The 23,454-nt window shown below is 40.9% G+C and overlaps 1 protein-coding gene across 1 annotated transcript in view; it reads right to left on the bottom strand.

The window, feature by feature from the left end:
- LOC149184187 (CLP protease regulatory subunit CLPX1, mitochondrial-like) overlaps positions 1-23,454 on the bottom strand; it is a 202,646-nt gene that overhangs the window by 142,841 nt on the left and 36,351 nt on the right. The window contains exon 5 of the mRNA XM_089417418.1: positions 6,376-6,426. Within this exon, the coding sequence (XP_089273544.1) occupies positions 6,376-6,426 (51 nt within the window). The remainder of the gene's footprint in view (positions 1-6,375; positions 6,427-23,454) is intronic.

A 23,454-nucleotide genomic window follows, 5' to 3' on the forward strand; every position in this document is an offset into this window, starting at 1 on the left:
GAAACAAGGGAGAGATAGAAAGTGTTAAGTGTATTACCATGGACACACAACATCAATCGGTGCCTCTTATTTGTGCCCTTCATAAATAGTGGGAAAAAAAACTTCAAGGAAGGTCACACTGGACTAGGGGTAAGGGATAATCACCAAGATGAAGCATGGGAACAAGAATATTAAACATTAAATGAAAGCACTTGAATACAAAAATGGTTAATGTACCTTGCAATAAATGACACACCTTCATTTGATGAGGAAGCTAGATGATATAAAGCATTGATCGAAGCATTAATGGAAGTTCCCTGACACTAGCTATATGTGGATCATCATAGGGCTGCTAGCTAGCAAGATGAACAAGAAGCAGAAAAAATTTCTCCAAGGGGCTACCCACTTAGGTAGGTGACAAGGAGCACTAAAAAGAACTACTGCTAAAAAACTAAAGACAATGTATTTCACTGGAAATCATTTAAATTCTATAAAAACATTATCATAAATAACTATAATTCATGCACACTGTGTACATGTCTTATTTCATCACACTACACCTACTCAAGAAATTCCCTAAATTTCATTTTCAGGGTCTAAATTGTTGATTTGGGGTAGCATCGAATGTGCTCTAGCCACGAAATTCGGTAGAGAGGTTGGGGCACATGAGATCTCCAATACCCAGAAAGGGTTTGAGCAGATCCTAAACAAATCAGAAGATATTAAAATAATTAATATTTTTAATGGAGTCCCTAAGTCTAAACTTAGGGAAAATAAAATATTAATGTGTATTAGTATGAATCTGTGTTAGAATGGTCCAAAAGACATGGATCAAGCCAGATCTAATTGTAGCTGTTGATTAGGGACTTAATCTCGGCCGTTGATATGTCAACAGAAAAAGTATAAGAGGAGGCTTGAGGGTCACTTGGAGAACACACCAGAGTGATCAATCATTCTGTTCTCTAAAGAGGGGTTTGCTAAAAGAGATAGAATTAGTGATTGGGAGATGCAACAGAGGGGCATTTGAATACAGAGAGAGAGAGAGGCAGAGATAGTGTCAGGAGAGCAGCGCAACAGCCAAGGAGAGAGACGCAGAGCCAGCCAGGGCTCACGCAGGGTCACGTAGAAGCAGTCGGGAGCTGCGCAGAGCCTCAGAGAGGCCAGCGCTGCTGACGCAGGGCCTCCCAGGGCTGACGCAAACCCATCCGGGGTGACGCAGAGCCAACGTGGGGCAGAGAGGGGTTGACGCAGTCTAGAGAGAGGTTGATGCTAGGGTTTCTAGGGCAGATTTGTGCTAAGTAGCTGCTGAAAGGTTTATCCGGGATTTCAGCTAAGAGATTTGTCAGAAACTAAGAGGTATTACTGCCAAGAAAATTCTCTGTTGAGTAGGCTAGTTTCGGCACCCAGATTGTACTCTGATATTGCTTAATAAGAAAACCCTTAGATAGTTGCACCGGTTTTCCCACATTGGGTTTTTCCGGGGACATTAGTCCAAAAATAATGGTGTCATATGGTGTGTTTGTTTCTATTTCCTTTAGTCGCTGATCTGTAATATGTTGAGCATGCACTAGTGTTTATTTTCAGTATTTACATTGTAAATAACTTGTTAAGGAAAATAACAAGTAGGTAAGAATAAATCAGATAAAGTGCATGGAGGGTTTCTAACTAAGTAAACTTAGAAACTTCAACATGGTATCAGAGCGTGATTGCAGATCACAGAAAGACTAAAGGACATCAACCGAGTGGAGCAATAGCAGCAGAAAACAGTTGTCCCGAGGTGACAGAAGTTGTTTCTAGCAGAGCAGCAACAAGGAAGGGTGACGCAATGCCTGTGTCATCAAGGGTTAGCCGGGACAAGGCAGTGCAGAGACTAAGGAAAGCAAAAAAAGCCTCACATAGAGCCAGATAGTAGCTGGGAGGGCTGACGCAATTGGCTAAGGAGGTCGGATTGCTGGTGTCAGAATTGCGCAGAGCCTAGGAACTCTCACCCTCAGGTTGTTGGGGTTTAGAAGGCTATGGGAATATTGCAGATTGGAGCTGGTGAGGTACTGTAGTCAGAACAATACCTGACAGAGCAAGGCCAGAGGAGTTGCTACCGAGGGTTTCTAGCCGAGGAACCCGGATCAGTGGTGTGGTTGCACAAGACGATCAGAGTAGGGGGCATCTCGACAGCGGCAAAAGGATTTCCAGGAGGGAAATCAGGACTCAGAGGGAGTCCAGAAGAGAACTTCCAGACGGGAAGTAGAGACTCAAAGGAGTCGAACAGAGAACTTCCAGGAGGGAAGTAGAGGAGCATCATGGCACTACACGGAGTAAGAGACCAGGATAGACTAGACGGAGCATCGAACTTCGCAGTCTGGAAGGCCAGAATCTTATCCGTACTTGACAGGAATTGTGTCAAGAACTTCGCCTTGAAGGTAATAGCTATCCCAGTCAACCCCAATGATAATGATAGGTACGAGGAGGCAATGGCAAGGGCCAAGAGCATTATCCTTGACAGGGTCAAAGATAATGTAGTACCACACATAAGCCAAGAAGAGAACGACATTTGAGATGTAGGAGGCTCTCAAGAAGTTGTACCAGCATACTTTTGTGCAGAGAAGAATGCTGCTTGAGAATCAATTGAGATCGTATCAGATGAAGAAGGGAAAACCGATTGACACCTTCCTCGGAGGACTGAATGAGATCCGAGATCAGTTGACTGCTGTAGAGGCGACACTGGATCAGGAGTTGATGGTGAGCACAACCTTGAATGTTATCTCAAAAGATTGGGAGGTGTTTGTCCAGAGTATACTGGGAAGAGGGACTCTCCCACCTTGGGACGAGATGTGGGCAGCGCTTTGCTAGGAAGAGATCAGACGGCAATTGAAGACGGGTAGCAGCAGCAAGGGGACCAAAGTCAAGCAGGAGGAGGAAGATGTGGCCCTAACATCTGAGGGAAAGCAGGAGAAGCGGAAGAAGAAAGATCTCTCCAAGATCAAGTGATTCCACTGTGGGGAGCTGGGCCATTATGCGACCCAATGTCCAAGGAAGAGGAGTAAGGGAGAGTTTTCCGAGACTAAGGCAGCGCCAGCACGGGCAAAGAAGGAAGTTTTGATAGACGATGAATGTGCCATGAGTGCACATGTGCCACTTGAGAAGAAGTGGGGAGACATCGAGCTGTAGTCAGATGGACTACAGGCAATGAGGGATAGGATCCTGGAGGTACCCAGCCTTTTGGATCAAACCTTGCTACGGGAGGCCCGAAGAGGAGTAGCAGGACTGGCTGAGTCGGGTAGAGATAGATGTGGATGGAGCGACAAAGAGAGCTACAGTGCAGGAGTCCCGAGACAGCGCGAGGCTAGCAGGCTGCAACAATGCAAGAGGCACAGGAGTGTTGCACCAGTGCAGGACGGCACAGAGAGGTGTGCAATAGTGCGAGATGTAGGGAGTTGTTGCAGCAGCGCAAAGGTCAGAGAGGGAGCACTTGTTAGCAGCAGAGGGAGCTTCAGCATCAGTGGGTGTCTCTAGCCCAGCAGGGAGGTCAGCTTGGGAGATCAGCTACTTACTTCTCAGTAACAGAGTTGCAGTGCAACGGTGGGCAACACAATGCAGCATAATGAGAGGAAATGCAATGCAGATGCAGTGCTCGGAGAAAGGACCAGCAGCAGCACCGATGCAGAGGGAGTTGTCGTACAGATGCAGCAATGGCAGTGCCAGAACCATGAGCAGCAGTACATGATGCAGCAGTGCAGAGGATGTTGGGCAAGAGAGCCTAGCATCAGCACAGGTACCGATGCCAAATGATCACAGTAATACTCAGTGAAGAGTATTGCTAGAGCACAGTCCTCACTAAGGAGTGTTGATTTGAGGTAGCATCGGATGTGCTCTAGCGATGAAATTTGGTGGAGAGGTTGGGGCACATGAGAACTCCAATACCCAAAATGGGTTTGGGCAAATTCTAAACAGAATAGGAGATATTAAAATAATTAATATTCTTAATGGAGTCCCTCAGTCTAAACTTAGGGAAAATAAAATATTAATGTGTATTAATATGAATCTGTGTTAGAATGGTCCAAAAAACATGGATCAAGCCAGATCTAATCTTAGTCGTTGATTAGAGACTTAATCTCGGTCGTTGAAATGTCAACAGGAAAAGTATAAGAGGAGGCTTGAGAGTCACTTGGAGAACACACCAGAGTGATCAGTCATTCTATTCTCTAAAGCGAGGTTTGCTAAGAGAGATAGAATTAGCGATCGGGAGATGCAGTTGAGGGGTATTTGAGTACAGAGAGGCAGAGATAGTGTTGGCAGAGCAGCGCAGTAGCCAAGGAGAGAGATGCAGAGCCAGCTAGGGCCACGTAGAGGCAGCCAAGAGCTGCCCAGAGCCTCAGAGAGGCCAGCGTTGCTAACGCAGAGAGCCAGAGAGCTGATGCAGCGCCTCCTAGGACTGACGCAAACCCATCCGGGGTGATGCAAGGCCTCCCAGGGCTAACGCAGACCCATTCGGGGTGACGCAGGGCCAGCGTGGGCCAGAGAGGGGCTGATGCAGTCCAGAGAGAGGTTGACGCTAAGGTTTCTAGGGCAGATTTGTGCTGAGTAGTTGTCGGAAGGTTTATCCAGGGTTTCAGCCAGGACATTTGTCAGAAACTGAGAGGTATTACTACCAAGGAAATTCTCTATTGGGTAGGCTAGTTTCGGCACCTAGATTGTACTCTGATATTGCTTAATAAGAAAACTCTCAGACAGCTACATCAGTTTTCCCACATTGGGTTTTTCCAGGGACATTAGTCCAAAAATAATGGTGTCATATGGTGTGTTTGTTTCTGTTTCTTTTAGTTGCTCACCTGTAATATGTTGAGCATGCACTAGTGTTTATTTTCAATGTTTACATTGTAAATAACTTGTTAAGGAAAATAACAAGTAAGTAGGAATAAATCAGATAAAGTGCATGGAGGGTTTCTAACTAAGTAAACTTAGAAACTTCAACATAAATATTCTAGATGCTAATGCGGCATTGTTGACAAGGAAACTAGTATTCCAATTTGCCATTAAAATCCAAAATGACCCAAATGCTTGATTGAATGGTGTAACAAGAGAAGAAGATCATAGTAGCAAGACTACAAGCAACAAATGTCAAAAACAATTTACAAACACACTAACATATTGAATAGGATAAGATAATTTTATTAATCTTTGACAAATGACCACAAAAGTAAGTCAATGGGACTGAAGAGTACAACAGGTATGAATACAATGTGGGAGTGTCAATGCAACTAGAAAATGTCGAAAAATAACACAAATAAAGAAGCCTACATAACTATAACATTAAACATATGTATAAAACTGTGACCAAGGTATGGTGATACAAAACAATGAGTTTGTCCAAGACTGGAAAGGTGGACAACCCAACCCAAGAACCTAGCAAGAGAGACTGTGAGAGAGGGAGATCGGATAATGGGGGCTGATGATGTCAAGGTCTCCTCAGTTTGACGGTCAAGGAGGATGGGGGGGGGGGGAGCTGGCTCATTGTCAGAGTCTTCTAGAAGCATCAAGGAGCCTAGTTGCACAATCTAGGGGGGCATGTACAAGTGAGGGATACTCTTAACATCTGAGGTTGAAAAAATGAAACTCTGAATGGATCTTTGGTTGTTCATCCAAATCTGGGAGGTAGTCTGATGGGCAGGGTGTTTCTACTCTGGATCTGTCTAGAGCTGATCTCTCAAATGCTCTGAGGATGTGTGGCCTAATGTATGAATAGGAATCTGCGAACCAGCTCCACTTATGGTTGCCTGAAGAATGCAAGTTGTACTTTGCCACTATGGATTGTCTTAAATTTGCAGTCCCTCAGATAAGGTAAAAAAAAAAAACTAGAAAATTATCCATGTAAAAAGCAACAAATTTTGCTAATGATGAATTCGATCTAAGTTTTGTTCTAGGATTGACAATTATAAAAATATTTGAGGTAGAAACAGTCTATTTGAGTCAAAGTTTTTATCTCTTGCTTTTAGGATACAGCTTTATCATTCCTATCTTGCTTAATCATTAAAACTCTCACTTCCTTAAACTTCATTCTGTTTCTTCTAATGTATAAGTCTTGCATCTAAGATACTGTCATAAGCTTTGGGCATGTTAAATCTGGGAATCACAAACATCATTTTCAACTTTCCACAATGAAATTTGTCAAATACTGTTCATTAAGAAGCCTAAAACATCTGCAGCCTCATACATTATCTACATACAAGTTTTGAAATGTCTCAAGAAAGTAATAGAATGGAAAACTAAGGCTTCCTTTTTATGCCCAAAACACAAAGGTGTTCTCTTAGCATTTCACAAATAAGTAACAAAATGTCAGAAACTGATAGGCAAACTTCAAACAAAAGAGTAAACAAACAACAATAGGAACTAGAATAATACCATGAGAAGCTTATACAAAATGGACTCCACATCTTCCCCTACATACCCTGCCTGCATTCACAAGTAATGTGATCAGAGGATGCATGATACACAACTGCTAGACAAATTCCATCAAAACACAAAAACTTTACTATGACACCGTCCCTAGATTGAAAGTCCATGTGAATATTTGTTGAAACTAATAGAATATGCAATTAGAGAAAATGAAAAAACATTATCTCTAACAGAACGGAATCCCTTCCCCCCCTATCCCACCCCCCAGCCCCACCAAAGAAAATAGTTAAACCAGAACAACTTCTTAAATGCCTATCCAAAATTGACCTTCACAGATAAAAAGGACAACATAGGTCTCCCGGCCTACAATACATTGACTTTAATTTCAGCTATGTCAAGATGGACCAAATATTTGTTCGGTTTTTAGTAAATTCATATCCATTATGTAAGTATTCAAACTATATTTCTTTAAACATTTTTTCAGTAATTATGTTCAAACTTTGTTGATACACAAGGAAATATGATTTTCATATTTAAAACACTTTCACATGCAAAGTAGTCTATTGCAGCCAGCAAACTATCCAAACTCTGGTTTTAAGTTGCTGCAAAAGTCATCTGACTTGATAAAAAAGAGAGAATAAAAACAGAAAAATTGTAAAACAGCAATGTCACCAAATAGCAGCATTGTGTTCTCTGTTATTAAAATTTGTATGATGTCAAAGAGGGTCGTCCTACTTTTGGGGGCTTGTGGAACTTTTAGAAGCATTTTCGAGGTCATTCATTGGTCAAATGGGGCAAATGATCAATTTATTGGCATCTACAATTATTTTGCTACGGAACATGAGTTCTGGAAATTTTAAGCAATAAAGGATGTTAGAGATCTATACTTGGGGCTTACTTTTCTAGGAGATTAGACACACGTGTGGAGTAAGGAGAGCCCTCCAACCAACTCAAAGGAATCTTTGGACCAAGGAAAATGAACAAGTCAAGCAAGAACAAGTCTTCAAGCAAAGATAAGGACAAATTGGCATGGAAAGGTGTTAAAATTGGCAACTAGGGCCAAAATTCCACTATTGGATAGCTCATCTGTTGGAAATAATTATTGCATTGAATTCCTCTTTTCGAGAGGACCAAAATCGACCTAAAGATCACCAAATTTGGATAAGGAAAAATATTTATTTATTCAAAAGAAATTCTATAAGTCATGACCTTATCAAGGCGGGAAAAATTGAAAATTTGAAATTTGAATTTGCCTCCAAGTGTCAAGGTCGGCTTCACCTTCATAAGGACAAATCATCATGTCTAATTGTAGATAATGTCATCCTCCAACCTCCAATTTACATCAATCACACATTTTGCTTCTCTCCAAAATGGCCGCAGAAGGAAGTTGTCTCCATCAAAGGTCGAAGGGATTGGTTTACATCTGTGCAAGGTTGTTTGAAGGACCGAGTCCCCTAGGTAGAAGGTCGAGCCTCCTAGAAGCAAGTCTGGGCTTATTTATGAATTATTTTGGGTATGTTTATCCTCCATTGCAGGTCCGAGTTATTCCTGAGGTTGACCGCAGGCATAAGGGCATAGCTGGAGTAGTTAGATGCATTTCTTATGATGTGAAAACCATCTCTTAGGTGGGCCGCACCTTCTGAAGTCCTCCTCAGGTAGGCCGCAGGCATTATGTTGTTGAACAGTGAACCGTGAGGGTAAATTTCTGCCCAGGTAGACCGTTGACTTGTTTCAGTGAAGGCAGATTTGCATCAAGATGTGCTTGGGGGTTAGATTAAGCCTTGTCGTGTAGCAGATGGAGCACTAACTGTCTTGGAGGAAAGCCACAATTGTGAAAGGCTATTTGGGTGAATATGTAAGGGCAGATGCAGAGTGCCACATGCCCTAACCAGGAGTAGCCAGCAACTGCAGTATTCTACAACCTATGATCTAATGTATTCTTGTAGCCTTGAATGCTAATTGGATGGTTGTCCTGATTGATCAGATTATAGCCACTACTTGATAGACTGGATGTTGCCCTAACCAATTCAAGCTTCTTCTACAGTTTGTCACCAACCTAAGGAGGTATATCTTGTCAGCTTCAGAATTGCATTATGAGCTGTGATAGTGATTGGCAAGTCAATCTTGACCTTGTATTATTGTACTCTCTCTGTTGAACATTTGACGTTAATAATAAGAAGAATTGATCAAGGGTTTACCCATCTTGGGGTTTTTCCCTGGCTTGAGCATATTCTTGTGTTCTCTTGCCTTGGCCTGTCTTCAACATTTTTTTATTTATGTTCTTTCTTCAATTACTGTCAAAAGGATTTATGTGATTGTTAATGGAAATCTAATGGATTGAAAAATGGGCTATATGGAATTTTTTTTAAGTAATTGTCCTATGCGAAGAACATGTTCCTAAAATTAACATGGTATCAGAGCTAGGAGAAGACAAGCCCAAGCAAGAAAGGAAAACAAAAGCAATCACTGGAAGATCTTTTTTTACTAGACTTTATGGATTGTGGAACGCTGCACAAAGAAAGGGGTCTCGAAATCTTCAAATCAGATGAGGGAGAAAACCCTTTAATTTTGATAGCTCTAATTAGAGACTCAATTTCAGTCCAATGCGTAAAGGATTAGTTCCACATTGGTTGAGCTCTTTATTCGTCATTCAGATGGCTACTGTGATCCGAAGGTTCGGATGACAATTAGGTCTCCCTGTTTCAAGCTTGGATGACTCACGCTACTGTCTATACTCTCCCAGACAGTCTACAAGCCTTGCTCGACTTCAACATTCTGTGTCAGTCTCTCGCTCTCTGTCTTTTGGTTCCGCTCTTATGAAAAATTCCTTTTAGCTCTTCGATCAACACCAGCTATAGAGGATTTCTTTTGGCAGGAAAGTGCCAAGTTTGTAGCTAATCTACTTTTGCCCCATCAATTCAAGGAGATGAGGATTTCTTTTGGCAGGAAAGTGCCAAGGTTGTGGCTAATCTGTTTTTGCCCCACCAAATCAAGGAGATGTCAATATATGAAATGCAAGCACTAGTTTTGGAGAGGTCAATGATGTGTATTCTATCATATAATGTTGCAACTTTATTGAAAAGTTTTGTCAAACAAGAAAGCAAAGATGAGATGCAAAGTGAGTACCTTCATATACATAGCATCATCTCATTAGTGCATAGAATGACCTTGACATCAGATTATTGGCATATCAATGATATATAGTTTCTGCTATTATGTTCTACAATACAACATATGTGCACATTTGTCTTCAGTGTGTCGGCATGTCATTATATATGATCTGACAGAATATCATTATGTATGGCACACCATCACTCTGCGTTGAGGTATCATCTGATATCTCAGATAATATTATTGGTTCTGTTGTATGTATCTTGCAAATGAGTTCAGAATCGCATCTCTACAAAGCAAGGTGTAGGGCTTTTCTAGGAAAGGTTGATGAGGATTTGAGGGTTAGGTTTAGGGAGTATGTCCTACAATGGAGCTTCCTATTTCTCAAAATCCTTATGGAACTTGGATTCCTAAGTGATCCTTGAAAAGTTAGCTTTGATAGGAAACGAGACCACACAGGACCAAATGCACCCTAGGTTAGGTCGAGGGGGGAGGGTTTAGCAACCAATGATGAGCTTGACCTAATTAGGGAAGAGAAGGGGATCAAAGAAAAAAAAAATCAATGAAAGGTAGCACAATGATCCCTATGAGGTAACTATCTTAAGGAAAACCAAGGGCAAGAATTGGTCTTTTAGCTAGGGCTTTTGATATCTCAAGATCCCACCATCGAAATCTCATGAAATTTGGACGGATTCTTGAGGACACACCAGCGCAGTTGTGGACCAATTATCTAAGTATTTGGATGGCTAGTATTTCAAGCCCTGGCTCTGAGATTGATTATTGCCATTGGTTTCCCTTGGCTAGTGACCTCATTCGGATCATTGCATCAAAATTACCAACCCATATTCTAAGTCCTTTCCGATCAATGAATTACCACAAGAAAAACAAGAATCTCGGCCCTCCAAATGGGTAGATTCATCCTCCTAGTTAAATTAATCTAGACTCCTTTCTAACTGCCAACACACTTGTCCTCCAATTAAATAATGCCTTCTAGAACAACGATGGTCCACCCAAAACGTTTCTCTTGGCCCTAGGTAAGTTATGCATTAGATCTTTTGAAAAAATTGCTTGATCTGGCAAGAAGGAAGGAGCAACACGATAACAACTCGACTTTCCTTACTAAACTTGGCCCTCTGTTGAATATAATAAATAATCTTGACCTCCAATTGATAGTCACGACCCTTTGTGTACGTTGTTAATGCGAGAGTACTTTGACAAACAAGCATAAACCGGTGATCAATACTCTGCCATAAGAGAGTTAGATATTTGTGTGGCTTTTCTTCTACAACAAACTGCGTCCTATTAGTTTTGTAGCATCGGATGTGTTCTAGCCTTGAAATTTTGTGGAGAGGCTAGAATACATGAGATCTCCAAAAGCCAGAAATTGTTTCTGGAAATTCCTAAGTCTAAACTTAGGGAATATAGTTAATTAATCAACATTGATTGAGATAAGGTGAGAATCATCTAGAAACTCACTAGGATCGATCCAGTAATGATCTTAGCCATTGATTAAGTTTTAATCTTGGCCATTGGTACTAACAATGTATTATAAAAGGAAGTCGATGTGGTGATGAAGAAATCATCCAGTGCAGATACTCAGTTGCCTAGGCAATTCCATTTTCTCAGTAGCAGCAGCTCAACAGAGAAGATAGAGCCAGAGGGTGAGTAGCAAGTGGAAGAGGAGAGAAGTAGCATTCCGAGAGGAAGATTTTCAATTCCCGAAAGAGTCGAAGGAAGGCCAAAATCTCCAGAGGGCCAGCGTAAGCTCTATGCAGAGCATGACGCGAGGAGCTCTGCAAAGGCTGGGGAAGTTATTTCAGAGGCAGAAAATAGTTGTGGGGTGAGAGGAAATTCTCACAATATTTTTGCCAGTATTTTCCTCAAATTAAGATTGCCTATCGGGCATCTAAATTATTGTACTCGGAATTGTTGTTGAATATTAATAATAAAACCTACTGCATCGATTTACCCAAGTTGTGTTTTTCCAAGGACAATTGTCCAAAAATATCTGTGTCAAAATTATTGTGTGCTAAGATTTCTCAGTTTCCAGTATTTTATTTTCTGCAGTGTTTTTTGTGGTGAACATTGCAGATGTGATTTTATTCGTTATTTGTCGTAGCAAATAAACTGCATAATTAATTTTTGAGTTAGAAGAATAATTTCCAGTAGCCGCAATAGACAAATTTCACATGGTATCAGAGAGTAAGTGATCAATCGGGAAGCTCAGTAGCGAAGAGGAAAATTTCACTAATCAAAGGGAGTAGCAGGACGAAATTTTCAAAGGCAACGCAGTCCATTGACAGGCAGGCCAAGTTGCTAGGGCAGCAGTTCGATTTTCAATTGAAGGGAGGCAGGAAAATCGAATTGCCCAGATTAGTGATTCCAGCAGTCAAAGGGAGCAATTGCAGCTCAGATTTTCGCTAAACAGAATCCTAGTTGGATGCAGAGGGTTTTGTTGCAGGCTGCAAAAGAAAAATCCGCATTGGGTGGAAAAGAGGAATAGCACACTAAAGTTTTTCAAGTATAGCCATGGACAGAAATAACATTCAAGAGATTTCAGATTTGTCTTCCAAATTGGAAGACGAATTTGCTTGCTTAGCAGGATCAACTTCACAGGGATTCTGGTATATAGACAATGGAGCATCAGCTCACATGACAGGGGTTAGAGAATATTTCTCTAGCTACAAAGAGGAGCAGATGGACTTCCAAATTACTATGGGAAACAGAATGAAATGTACTCCAGTAGGGAGAGGTACCATAGATTTTCGGGGGGACTCAGGAGCAAACACTAGCGCTATAGATGTATTGCATGTGCCAGGGTATGAACTTGATTTCAGTATCCCAGTTATAGGATAAGGGGTATGATAGTCACTTCGTAGGAAAGAAAGTGTATTTCAAACACCCGAGCTAAGAAAAGGTAAGACAAATTGGAGTTCAAAGTAACAAGTTGTAACGGTTACAAATCGATTCTTCAATGGCAGTGATAGGCGGTGATATTAGTAGTGGGAACACGCTGATTGAGCTATGGCACAGGAGAATGGGATATCTACACCATGGAGCACTCAAGATGCTCAAAGAAACGGTAACAGGGGTTCCTAAACTTGGCACTGAACACGATGATGTGTGCAGGGGATGCATACTTGGGAACTATGCTAAGGCAGCATTTCCAAGAAGTGACAACAGAGTCGATGGTTTGTTAGGACTTACACACTCAGATATTTGCAACCCGATGTCCACTAGAGCTCTCAGCAGTGACAAGTATTTCATCACTTTTATTGATGATCATTCTAGGAAAACCTGGATCTACTTCTTGAAGACCAAGGATGAGGTCTTCGATCATTTCAGAGAGTTTAAATCTCTCATGGAGAATGTGACGGGGAAGAAGAACAAGGTGCTTTGCTCAAATAATGGTGGAGAATATATTGATAAAGACTTCACAAATTTCTGTGCAAAGGAAGGCATCAAGAGAGAATGGACAGCTCCATATAATCCACAGCAGAATGGTGTAGCGGAGCAGAAATACAGGACCATTGTTGGAGCTGCAAAGGCGATTTTATATGACTAAGATCTACCCAGATTTTTGTGGGCAAAAGCATGTAACACAACAGTATATATTCAGAACATGTAGTAATCAAAAACTTGAAAACAGGAACCGTAAAAAAAATTGATTTGTACTTACCTGAACTGCTATCTGATCCCGTGAAGTTGATGATGTTGCTGCTGTTTTGCTCCAATTACCCAGGGAGACCAATTCCACCCAGCCTGACTGAGCAGAGACTGGCTGCTCAATCCAGTAAGCTTCTCACAGAAGCTCACTGTCCCCCGTGCCCAGAACCTCAGACGGATTAAAGCTCTTCCAATGGCAGACCTCTCTCACTGCTGAATTTCCTCCTCCTGGTTTCTAACTCCGTTGTTACAGCCCCCTTTCTCGGTTCAGACCTCCGGTTTTTATCTGCGGGCCTGGCGGTGGCCGCCCTCCTACCTGCAGCCACCGCCTTCCCTCCTCCCGACACGCCTTCCATGCATTTGCGGCTCTCAGATATTTTCCCTGCTGTCATATGCGCTTTGTTATAAATATCCTGCTGGTTTATGCGTCCCCTTTTATATAAGGGTGCTTCTTTTGATTTTATTTTTATTATATAGTTTAGTTTTATAAAGTTTAATTTATATATTTTATAAAGTTTAAAATTTATATTTATAAAACTTAATCATATTTATTTTAAAGTTCATCATATCTGTTTTAATATAAAGATTAAAATTTATATTTATAAAGCTTCATCATATTTATTTTAAAGTTCATCATATCTGTTTTATTATAAAGTTTAAAACTTTATATAGTGGATTAGTTTAGATGGGTCGTTACAGAAGAGGACTCCTCATAGAGCATTGTGGAAGAAAATGCCAAGAGGAGTCTTCACAGGGAAGAAGCCAAAAGTTATCCACCTCAGAATTTTTGGCAGCATTGCTTATTGTCAAGTGCAAGATGATAAAAGGACCAAACTAGATCAAACTGCAAAGAAGGGGTTCTTTGTTGGGTACAGTAAAACCTCAAAGGCATTCAGAATCTACATTCCTAGCAATAGGAAGATAGTAGTAAGGCAAGACGTAAAGTTCATGGAGAACCGAGCTTTCAAGAGATCTCGTGAGATGCCTGCAGGTGATCAGAATCAGTGAGTAGAAGCTCCTTTAGTCCAGCAACAGGGGCAGTTAGTGGGACAGGCAGGAGGGCAGTCACAAGGGTCAAGTACTATGACCAGCACCAGTATTTCCTCAGGTGCAGGAAATCTAGGGAGTTCCCAACAGATAGAGCAGCAAAGACGATAAGGAGCTGGCAAAACCTCCCATGACTAGTGGTTGAGCCAACAGAGAGGTTTACCGTTTGTCAAACATTAAAAGATGTAAAGGAGTTTATTGGAACTCCTAAGATGAACAAGGGACAGCACAAACAGCCTGACAGGTACCAAGCATTGGTAGCTCAGGTTGCAGAACCTTCCAGCTTTCAGGAGGTCGCATAGCACCAAGTGTGGGTAGATGCCATGGTAGAAGAGTATAGCTCTATCATAATGAATGATGCTTGGGAGGTAGTGCCAAGGCCAGAAGACAAATCAATTGTAGGTTCGAGATGGATCTATAAGATCAAATATGCGGAAACGGCAGTGTGGAAAAGTACAAGGCTAGGTTCGTGGCAAAGGGGTATGCATAAAAAGAAGGGATAGATTATGAGGAGACCTTTGCCCCAGTTCCATATACACTTCTATCCAGTCAGTTATATCTCTAGCAGCTCAAATGGGATGGCAGATTCACCATATGGATGTCAAGACAACCTTCTTGAACGAATTGATAGAGGAAGAATTGTACATAGAACAGGCAAAGGGCTTTGAGACTCGAGTGAGGTGCATGCATGTGTGCAAATTGAAGAAAGCTATATACAAACTCAAGCAGGTTCCCTTGGCATGGTATGGTAGAATTGACACCTACTTGTAGCAGATGGGGTTCGTCATAAAGGATTGCAAGAGGAACCTGGCAGCAAAATTTGACATGAAAGATTCGGGGTTGATGCACTATTTCCTAGGATTGGAAGTGTGGTGGAAGGATGGGGAGATCTTCCTTGCGCAAGGAAGATACGCTACAGATCTTCTAAAGAGGTTCAGAATGCAGGATCGCATACCCATGTTTACACCCATGATTACTAACTGGAAGAAGATAGGCACGTCAGATGAGAAGGATGTCGACCTCACCTTGTATAGACAACTTATTGGGTCTCTATGTATTTGGTCAACACTAGACCAGATATCTACTTCATAGTCAATACCCTTAGTCCGTTCATGGTAGAACCAAACAGGGTACATTGGGCAGCAGCGATGCATATTTTGAGATATATTCATGGCACAGTCAAGTGTTGAAATATACTCAAGGAGATGGTGCCAGACGTAGTGAGCACACAGATGCAAATTGGGCAAGCAGTTCAATGTACAGAAAAAGTACCTCCAGATACTACTTCAGTGTTGGATCAGGGATGGTTTCCTGGTGTAGCAGGAAGCAAAAGTCAATAGCACCAAGCTCTGCAGAAGAAGAGTATATGGCAGCCAACACTGCTACATGTGAAGCTATATAGCTTCGGAAGCTGCTAGTAAGCTTGTTCAGGCAGAGGATGGAGGCGACCAGTGTCTATTGTGATAATTAGAGTTGCATAAAGCTATCTAAGAATCCAGTGTTTCATGACAGGTCAAAGCACGTCGATATTTGATGTCACTTTATCAGAGATTGTGTACAACGTGGAGCAATCCGACTACAGTATGTTCCTATAGAAGAGCAGGTTGCAAATATACTCACAAAAGCTCTAGGGCTAAGTTGCACGAAACGAGGAAACATGTACGAGTTTCCGAAACGGACACGGGTATGAAACGCGACCTCCCCAAACTTTGGAAACGGGGAAACGCGAATATATATATATATATATATATATATATATACATATACATATTAGAATTTAGAACATTTAAGAAATGTTATGTGCAATCATAAATCATACATGATACATTATAATTTATTACATTTAAACATTATGATTAAATTTACATCACAATTACTCATGAATGATCACATAATGAAAATAAAAATATCAAAATATCCAAAAGCAACCTTTATTATATATCCAAATCTCAAAATCAGTGTTTATTATATATATGAGGTTGCAAGTACAATAAAGACTATAAGGTTGCAAGAACTATGAGACAAAAGACTAATCCTCATCAAAAATAGAAGCAGAACCATGCTCAACAGTGGATGGTAGTGCTAAAGAAGATGATGGGCCAATTCCACTTCCAGGCTGGACCTCAATATTCAGGGCAGCAAGAAAGAGATCCAAATCAGGGCTTTTTGCATCCACATCCCATTCTTTAAAAGGACCACTGTTTTATTCTGAAGCCCTACGAGATGCAAGGCGAAGGTTGGAGTGCACATAAACAAGATCCTCTGCCTTCTGTGAGCCCAACCTATTGCCCTTCACAGAATGAATAAAACCATAAGTGCTCCAATTCCTTTCTACGGATGAAGAGCTTGCTACTTGTGAAAAAATACGAATGGCAGGGTTTTGCAAATGTACACCATTTGCTCCATGACAAATCCACCACCTAACTGAATTCATGGTGCTTCTCTCCTCCAAAGCTGATATATCTGCATAATCATCCGTTCCTGCAGCAAAACTGGCAAATTCTTCCTTTACCTCCCTGTGTAGATGAGCAAGAAACATTCTCATAAGGGCTTTTTTGACCCCATTAGCCACCTCACTATCCTTTTGGGATGCCTTCCTCTTCCCATTGCTTTGAGAAATAAGCTCCTCCTCATAAAATTTGGGGTTCAAGGCATGTGCTAAAGTGTGCAATGGAGTGTTGAAATTGTTCCACCTATCAACAATGATTTCCTTGACTAAACCAACAAAATGATCATCAACAAACAAAAGTTGTGGAGACTCTTGTGAAATGATTTCCATAGTTTTCTCAACCATGGAATCCATGACATAATATACCTCTCCTAAGAAGGGTTGGTCAGTGTCAGCACTCTGAAGAAGCTCAAATGCAAGGGTTGTGAACTTTAGCAAGAAATCTATCTTGCTCCACCAATCCTCATCAAGGCACAATCTACACACCATATATCCGCGCTCTGAATCTGCTTGTCTCCATTCAATCCAAAATTGATTCACCACCATAGAAACTAATGCATGCTTAACCTCAACAAGGTGGCACAACATCAGGAAGTTTGAGGCATATCTTGTCTCAACAACTTTTAACAACTCCAATTTGGAGTACTCTCGAAATATGGTCTAAGATTGGTGGTGGTTGGTGATGAATTTGACAATCTCCCTTGCTTCCCCTGTGATTTCCTTTATCCACGAAACTTTGTTGTCAATCTCCTCTAAGATCAGATTAAGATTATGGACAATGCATGGTGTCCAAAAGATGTGGTCATACCTCCCCTCAATAAGTAAACCAGCAGCTTTGCAAACTGGTGCATTATCTGTGATAACTTGCACCACCTTGTTAGGCCCTATTTGTTCAATAGCTTTTATAATAACATCAGCAATGAACTGTGCATCTTTTACCTCTCTTGAGTCGTCTTCCGCCTTCATAAACATTGCTCCTTTGGGGGAAGTGGCAATAATATTTATCAATGGTATGCGCCTTGTATCTGTCCATCCATCTGAGACTATGCTAACCCCAGAGCTACTCCAGGAAGAACAAATTGGTGATAAAATATCCTCCACAAGCTCTTTCTCATTTTTGAGACGCTGAGTTCTGACTTTCTCATAGTTGGGCCGCTTGTACCCTTAAGGAGCTTTCTTAATTGCCCTTATCATATCTTGCCAGTAAGGAGAGCGAACAACATTGAATGGGACACCACATGCATAAATGCACTTAGCCACTTTGGAATCATTTTCTTCTCTTGCTTGCACATTCACCAATTTAGCAATTCTTCTATCCTAACCTGAAGGGGATGCCCCTCTAGTATTTTTGGGTGATGGTTGTTCATGTTGTTGAGTGGCACCGGCTCTCCTCTTTCTTGCTTCAACTACAACCCTTGGCTCAATGTTAGATGGATCTTGAGGAGTAGCTTGAGTAAGCTCATCATGCCTTCTCTTAATAAAATCCGCCTCATCTTGCTCTCTTTGATATGCCCTCCTTGCCAATGGGTCTGCTATTTTTGTGCAACCCACAACCCCCTGTCCTCCTCCATGCAAAATATGTGCCTTCACTCTTGGGTAGGAGCCCTTGTACGAATTATTGCAAAGATTACATCGCCATTCCCATGAGCCACCACCTCCACATTTTTGAAGCTTCTAAACATGCCTCCAAAGAGGATAATATTCAGCCCTTGGGTTGGCCCTAGGGCTTGAACTTGCAGTTGCACTTTGGTTGGAAGTTCTTGCTACAAAAATAAATAAATAAAAACAAATCTGTAAATAAAAAAAGTTTTCATATTTTTGGCAGCATAAACCTCAAAAAATTGAAGAAATAGTAGGAAAAAACTAAAAAAATGAATGTTGCTTACCCAAATTAATTTTTTTGTAGCTGAAGCTACCCCAAAATGCCAGAAAAGACAAGAGAAATATGGCTGTAGCTGAGCCAAAAGCCAAGAATGTCGTAGTCGGAAACTCTGCACTCCAAATCTGCTGCTGAAATCTCTTTCTCTTGCTGCTGGAATCTCCTTTGCTCACTGTTGAAAACGCCCTGGATGAAACCACTGGCCTCTTCCTCTCTTCTCCTTTGCTAAAATCGCCAGTCTCCAAGAGAAACGACTTGCTCAATTGTGTGATGAGAGAATGAGGTGAGGATCACTTTTATAACTTGAGAGAGGCATCTAGAAGCAACTAGAAGCCACTTTAATCACCCAATAAAAAATTAGAAAACAAAATAATAATAATAAAACATAAGAAAAAGTCAAGGTGCATGAGGAAACTCCATCGTACGGCCCAGAAACTCATTTATGGCCGTACTGGCCACATTTCCTCTTCCAGAAACAGGCCAATATGGCCAGAAACAAGTTTTTGGACCGTACGGTACGAGTTTCCTCGTTTCCGTACAGAAAGGGATGCTAGACCCACGTTTCCAGCAACTTAGCTCTAGGGAGAGCTAAGTTCATCTATTTTAGAGAATAGATGGGTATTGTGGAGAACCCGTTTCAGTAGCAGGGACAAGCTATTTTGAATGCTCTTCAATTGCAAGTGTTGCAGTTGCAGCAGCGACAAATGAAGATGGAGTTGCAATGCAGGTGCAGTGATGGCAACAGAATAGCAGTGTCAGCAGCAACATAAATGCAGCTTATGTTTGAGTTGCACAGTGGTTGATGGGCAATATGACCAGACATCAGCAGCGTGGCAGGAGGTGATGCAAAAACAGGGCGTGCAGCAACACTAGAACACATTCCTTGCTAAGAGGGAGTGTTAGTTTTTGTAGCATTGGATGTGTTCTAGCCTTGAAATTTTGTGGAGGCTAGAATACATGAGATCTCCAAAACCCAGAAATCGTTTCTGGAAATTCCACCTAGAAGTGTCTCAATTAGATTATTAGCCGATTTTTAAATATTTCCTAAGTCTAAACTTAGGGAATATGGTTAATTAATCAATATTAATTGAGATAAGGTGAGAATCATCTAGAAACTCACTCAAATCGACCCAAAAATGATCCTAGCCATTGATTAAGTTTTAATCTTGGTTGTTGGTGCTCCAACAATGGATTATAAAAGGAAGTCGATGTGGTGATGGAGAAATCATCTAGTGCAGATACTCAGTTGCCCAAGCAGTTCGATTTTCTCAGTAGCAGCAGCTCAGCAGAGAAGATAGAGCCAGAGGGTGAGTAGCAGGTGGAAGAGGAGAGCAGTGGCATTCCAGGAGGAAGATTTCCAATTCCCGGAAGAGTCAAAGGAAGGAAAGCCGAAATCTCCATAGGGCCAGCGTAAGCTCTGCGTAGAGGGTGACGCAGGGAGCTCAGCGCAGAGGTTGGGGAAGCCATTTCAGAGGTCAAAAATAGTTGTGGGATGAGAGGAAATGCTCACAATATTTTTGTCAGTATTTTCCTCAAATTAAGATTGTCTGCCCATCATCTAAATTATTGTACTCAAAATTGTTGTTGAATATTAATAATAAAACCCTCATTTGCTGCACCATTTTTCCCAAATTGGGTTTTTCTGGGGACCATTTTCCAAAAATAACTGTCTAAATTATTGTGTGTGCTAGAATTTCTCAGTTTCCAATATTTTATTTTCCACAGTATTTTTTATAGTGAAAATTGCAGCTGTGATTTTCTTTGTTATTTGTCGTAGCAAATAAACTGCATAATTCATTTTTGAGTTAGAAGAATAATTTCCAGTCGCTGCAATAGATAAAATTTCACATGTCCCTCATCAAATTGCACGTAGCTGCAACCGTGAGCGATTACTCTAGGTTGAAACAAGTGGAACCTCCACCATTGGTTTAGCACATGTGTCAATGCTTCTACTGCAACCAGTGTTGTTGAAATAATCGTAATTTTTTCGTTGTCCCGATAAAATCACGATAACTATACGAAATAATCGCCGGAAGTTTTTTTTGCCGATTTTTATTGAAATTATCGTGATAATTTCGATTTTATCGCGATAAAAACGGAAAAAAATCGCGGGGCTTCGCGGCAGCGAGGTTTTATAACGTTTTTTTGGTTTTTTTATGAGCTCATTTGGACAGTCGCGCGCGGAGGGCAAAGGAGAGCTGGGAGACCAAGCTGGAGAGGGTTTTTAGCTAAATCTAAGTGCTTAGAGGAGAAAATCAAGAGGAGACCACTGATTTCTCCATAGAAACGGTATGTGGATTATTTTTTTTTGTTTTCATTGTTTAAAAACATTGTTTTTGTATGTTTTTCATTGTTTTTGGTTGGGTAACTTGGTATGGGCACCATTTTTCTTTTGTTTTCATTGTTTTTAAATATTTTTTTGTATTTCTTCATTGTTTTTGGTTGGGTAACTTGGTATGACTATGGGAACCAATTTTTTTTTGTTTTCATTGTTTTTAAATATTGTTTATGTATTTTTCATTGTTTTTGCCATTTGGTTGGGTAACTTGGGTTTGGAATGGTTGGGTAACTTGTGTTTGAAACTTTGAACTTTGGAATGGTTGTTTTAGGTTGGGTAACTTGGATTTTCAATGTACAATGTTAAGAATTAAAAATTAAAATACTAAATTGTAAATTTGTAACTTGTAATTTTGTGAATGCTAAATTGTAATCCTTATTTTCCCATAGGTTCACAACTGTACCAAAACACCATTCAAGAGTCAAGACTTCAAGTTTGCAACTTCAAAGTTCAAAAACAAACATGCCAAGGAAATTGGATCCTTTCTGGGAATATGGTGTACCTGATTCTCCGAATGATAGACTAAACTTGAGTTGCAAGTTGTGTGGCCACCCTATGTCCGGGGGGTGTACAGGTTGAAGTTTCACCTTGCAAAAATCCCTGGAAAAGATGTGGGGCCTTGTACAAATACAAATCCTGAACTTATCCAAAGAGCCATGAGAGCATTGGAAGAATTAGAGCAGACTAGAGAGGCCAAAGAAGAACTCAAAAGGCAACTAAAAAGGTCAGCTGAAGGAAGTGGGCCAAGTGGCACTGGTTCTACTGCAGCATCAACCAATCCGGTAGCTGCCACATCATTTTTTGTTCCTCGAACCACACCTAGTTCACAGCCATCTATCGGTTCAATGCTAAAAAGAACTGAGAAAGAACAAGCTGACAAGTTGCTGGCAAAATTTCTCCTCTGGAGTGATATTCCTTTCAGCATTGTAAGGAATAATCCATTTTTCCAACCTACTGTTGATGTTATTGCCAGTGTTGGCCCAGGGTACAAAATCCCTTCTTATCATGATTTCAGAGGCCGAATTCTTCAAAATGAAAAGCGTGACTGCACCCAAATATTGGAGGAATTTAGGGCATCATGGATACAAACAGGATGCACTATTATGTCAGATGGTTGGACTGACCAAAAGGGGAGAACCCTTATAAAATTCTTGGTTAGTTGTCCCAAGGGGACTATGTTTATCAAATCTGTTGATGCATCTGCACAAATCAAAGATGCAAGAACTTTATGTGATTTGCTGGATGTGTTTATTTTGGAGGTGGGTGAACAACATGTTGTCCAAGTCATAACAGACAATGCTGCAAATTATGTTGCTGCTGGCAGGATGCTTATGGACAGGCATCCTACTTTATTTTGGACACCTTGCGCTACCCACTGTCTTGATTTGATGTTGGAGGACATAGGGAAAATTCCCTTTGTCAAAGATATTGTTGATTCATCCAAAAGCATTACAAAATTTATATATAACCATACATCTGTGCTTAGCTTAATGAGAAGATTCACCAACAACAAAGAGTTGGTGCGCTCCGCCATTACACGGTTTACCACCAGTTTCATATCTCTTCAATCCCTCTTGAATTCTATGTGGGATGTGAAGAGAATGTTTCCTTCAGAGGAGTGGCGTGCTTTGCCAATGAGCCACAAACCAGAAGAAGAGGCCGTATGCAGACTAGTTTCATACCAGGAAGACTTCTGGGCGGGAGTGCAAGAGGTGGGTGCCGTTACTGAACCTTTGGTAAAGGTTCTTCGGTTGGTTGATGGTGAGAAGCCCGCAATGGGCTATTTGTATGAGGCAATGGACAAGGCCAAAGAAGCCATTCGGGCCTACTATGATGGTAAGGGAGATGATGGGTTTCAGAGACAATTCCTCCTATGGGGAGTGATTGATGAGCGATGGAACAACACACTCCATCGCCCCATTCATGTTGTTGGGCTTTTCCTAAACCCTGCATTTTCTTACGCATGTGGGTTTGATTTTGATGCTGAGATCATGGATGGATTCTTATCCTATATCCAGAAGATGGTGCGATCTCCAGAACAATGTACAGAAATCTCTAAACAAATTGAGACATATAGGATGGTAGGTGGCACATTTGGCTTTGAGATGGCTGTCACTGATAGGACGATTAAAATGCCAGGTATTTTTTAGTTTGTAACTTTGTTTCAAATTTCATTGTCTCTTCAAATTCCATTTTTTTCTTATGTTTATTTAAAATTTTATTTGTAATTTTGTTGTAGATGCATGGTGGAAAATGTATGGTGGCATGGTACCCCTTCCGCAAAAGCTTGCCATTCTCATCCTCAGCCAAACATGTAGCTCCTCAGGATGTGAGCGCAACTAGAGTGTATTTGAAAAAATACACAACAAGAAGTGCAACAGGTTAACACTTAAACATTTAAAATATTGCAAATTTCCAAATAAATTTTTGAATTCATTAAACAATATTTTTTTATAATTATTAATTATTATTTCATGATCTTTGTACAGGTTGGAGTCCCAGCGACTTAATGACATGGTCTACGTCTACTACAATCTTCGATTGTGGGTGAGACAACTTGAGAGGACACCTGATGTGGATGCCATCTCATTGGAT

The sequence above is a fragment of the Pinus tabuliformis genome, chromosome 3_2 (assembly GCF_031772625.1).
Source record: "Pinus tabuliformis cultivar Carrire ecotype Pingquan chromosome 3_2, CPIR1, whole genome shotgun sequence".
Classification (NCBI taxonomy): domain Eukaryota; kingdom Viridiplantae; phylum Streptophyta; class Pinopsida; order Pinales; family Pinaceae; genus Pinus; species Pinus tabuliformis.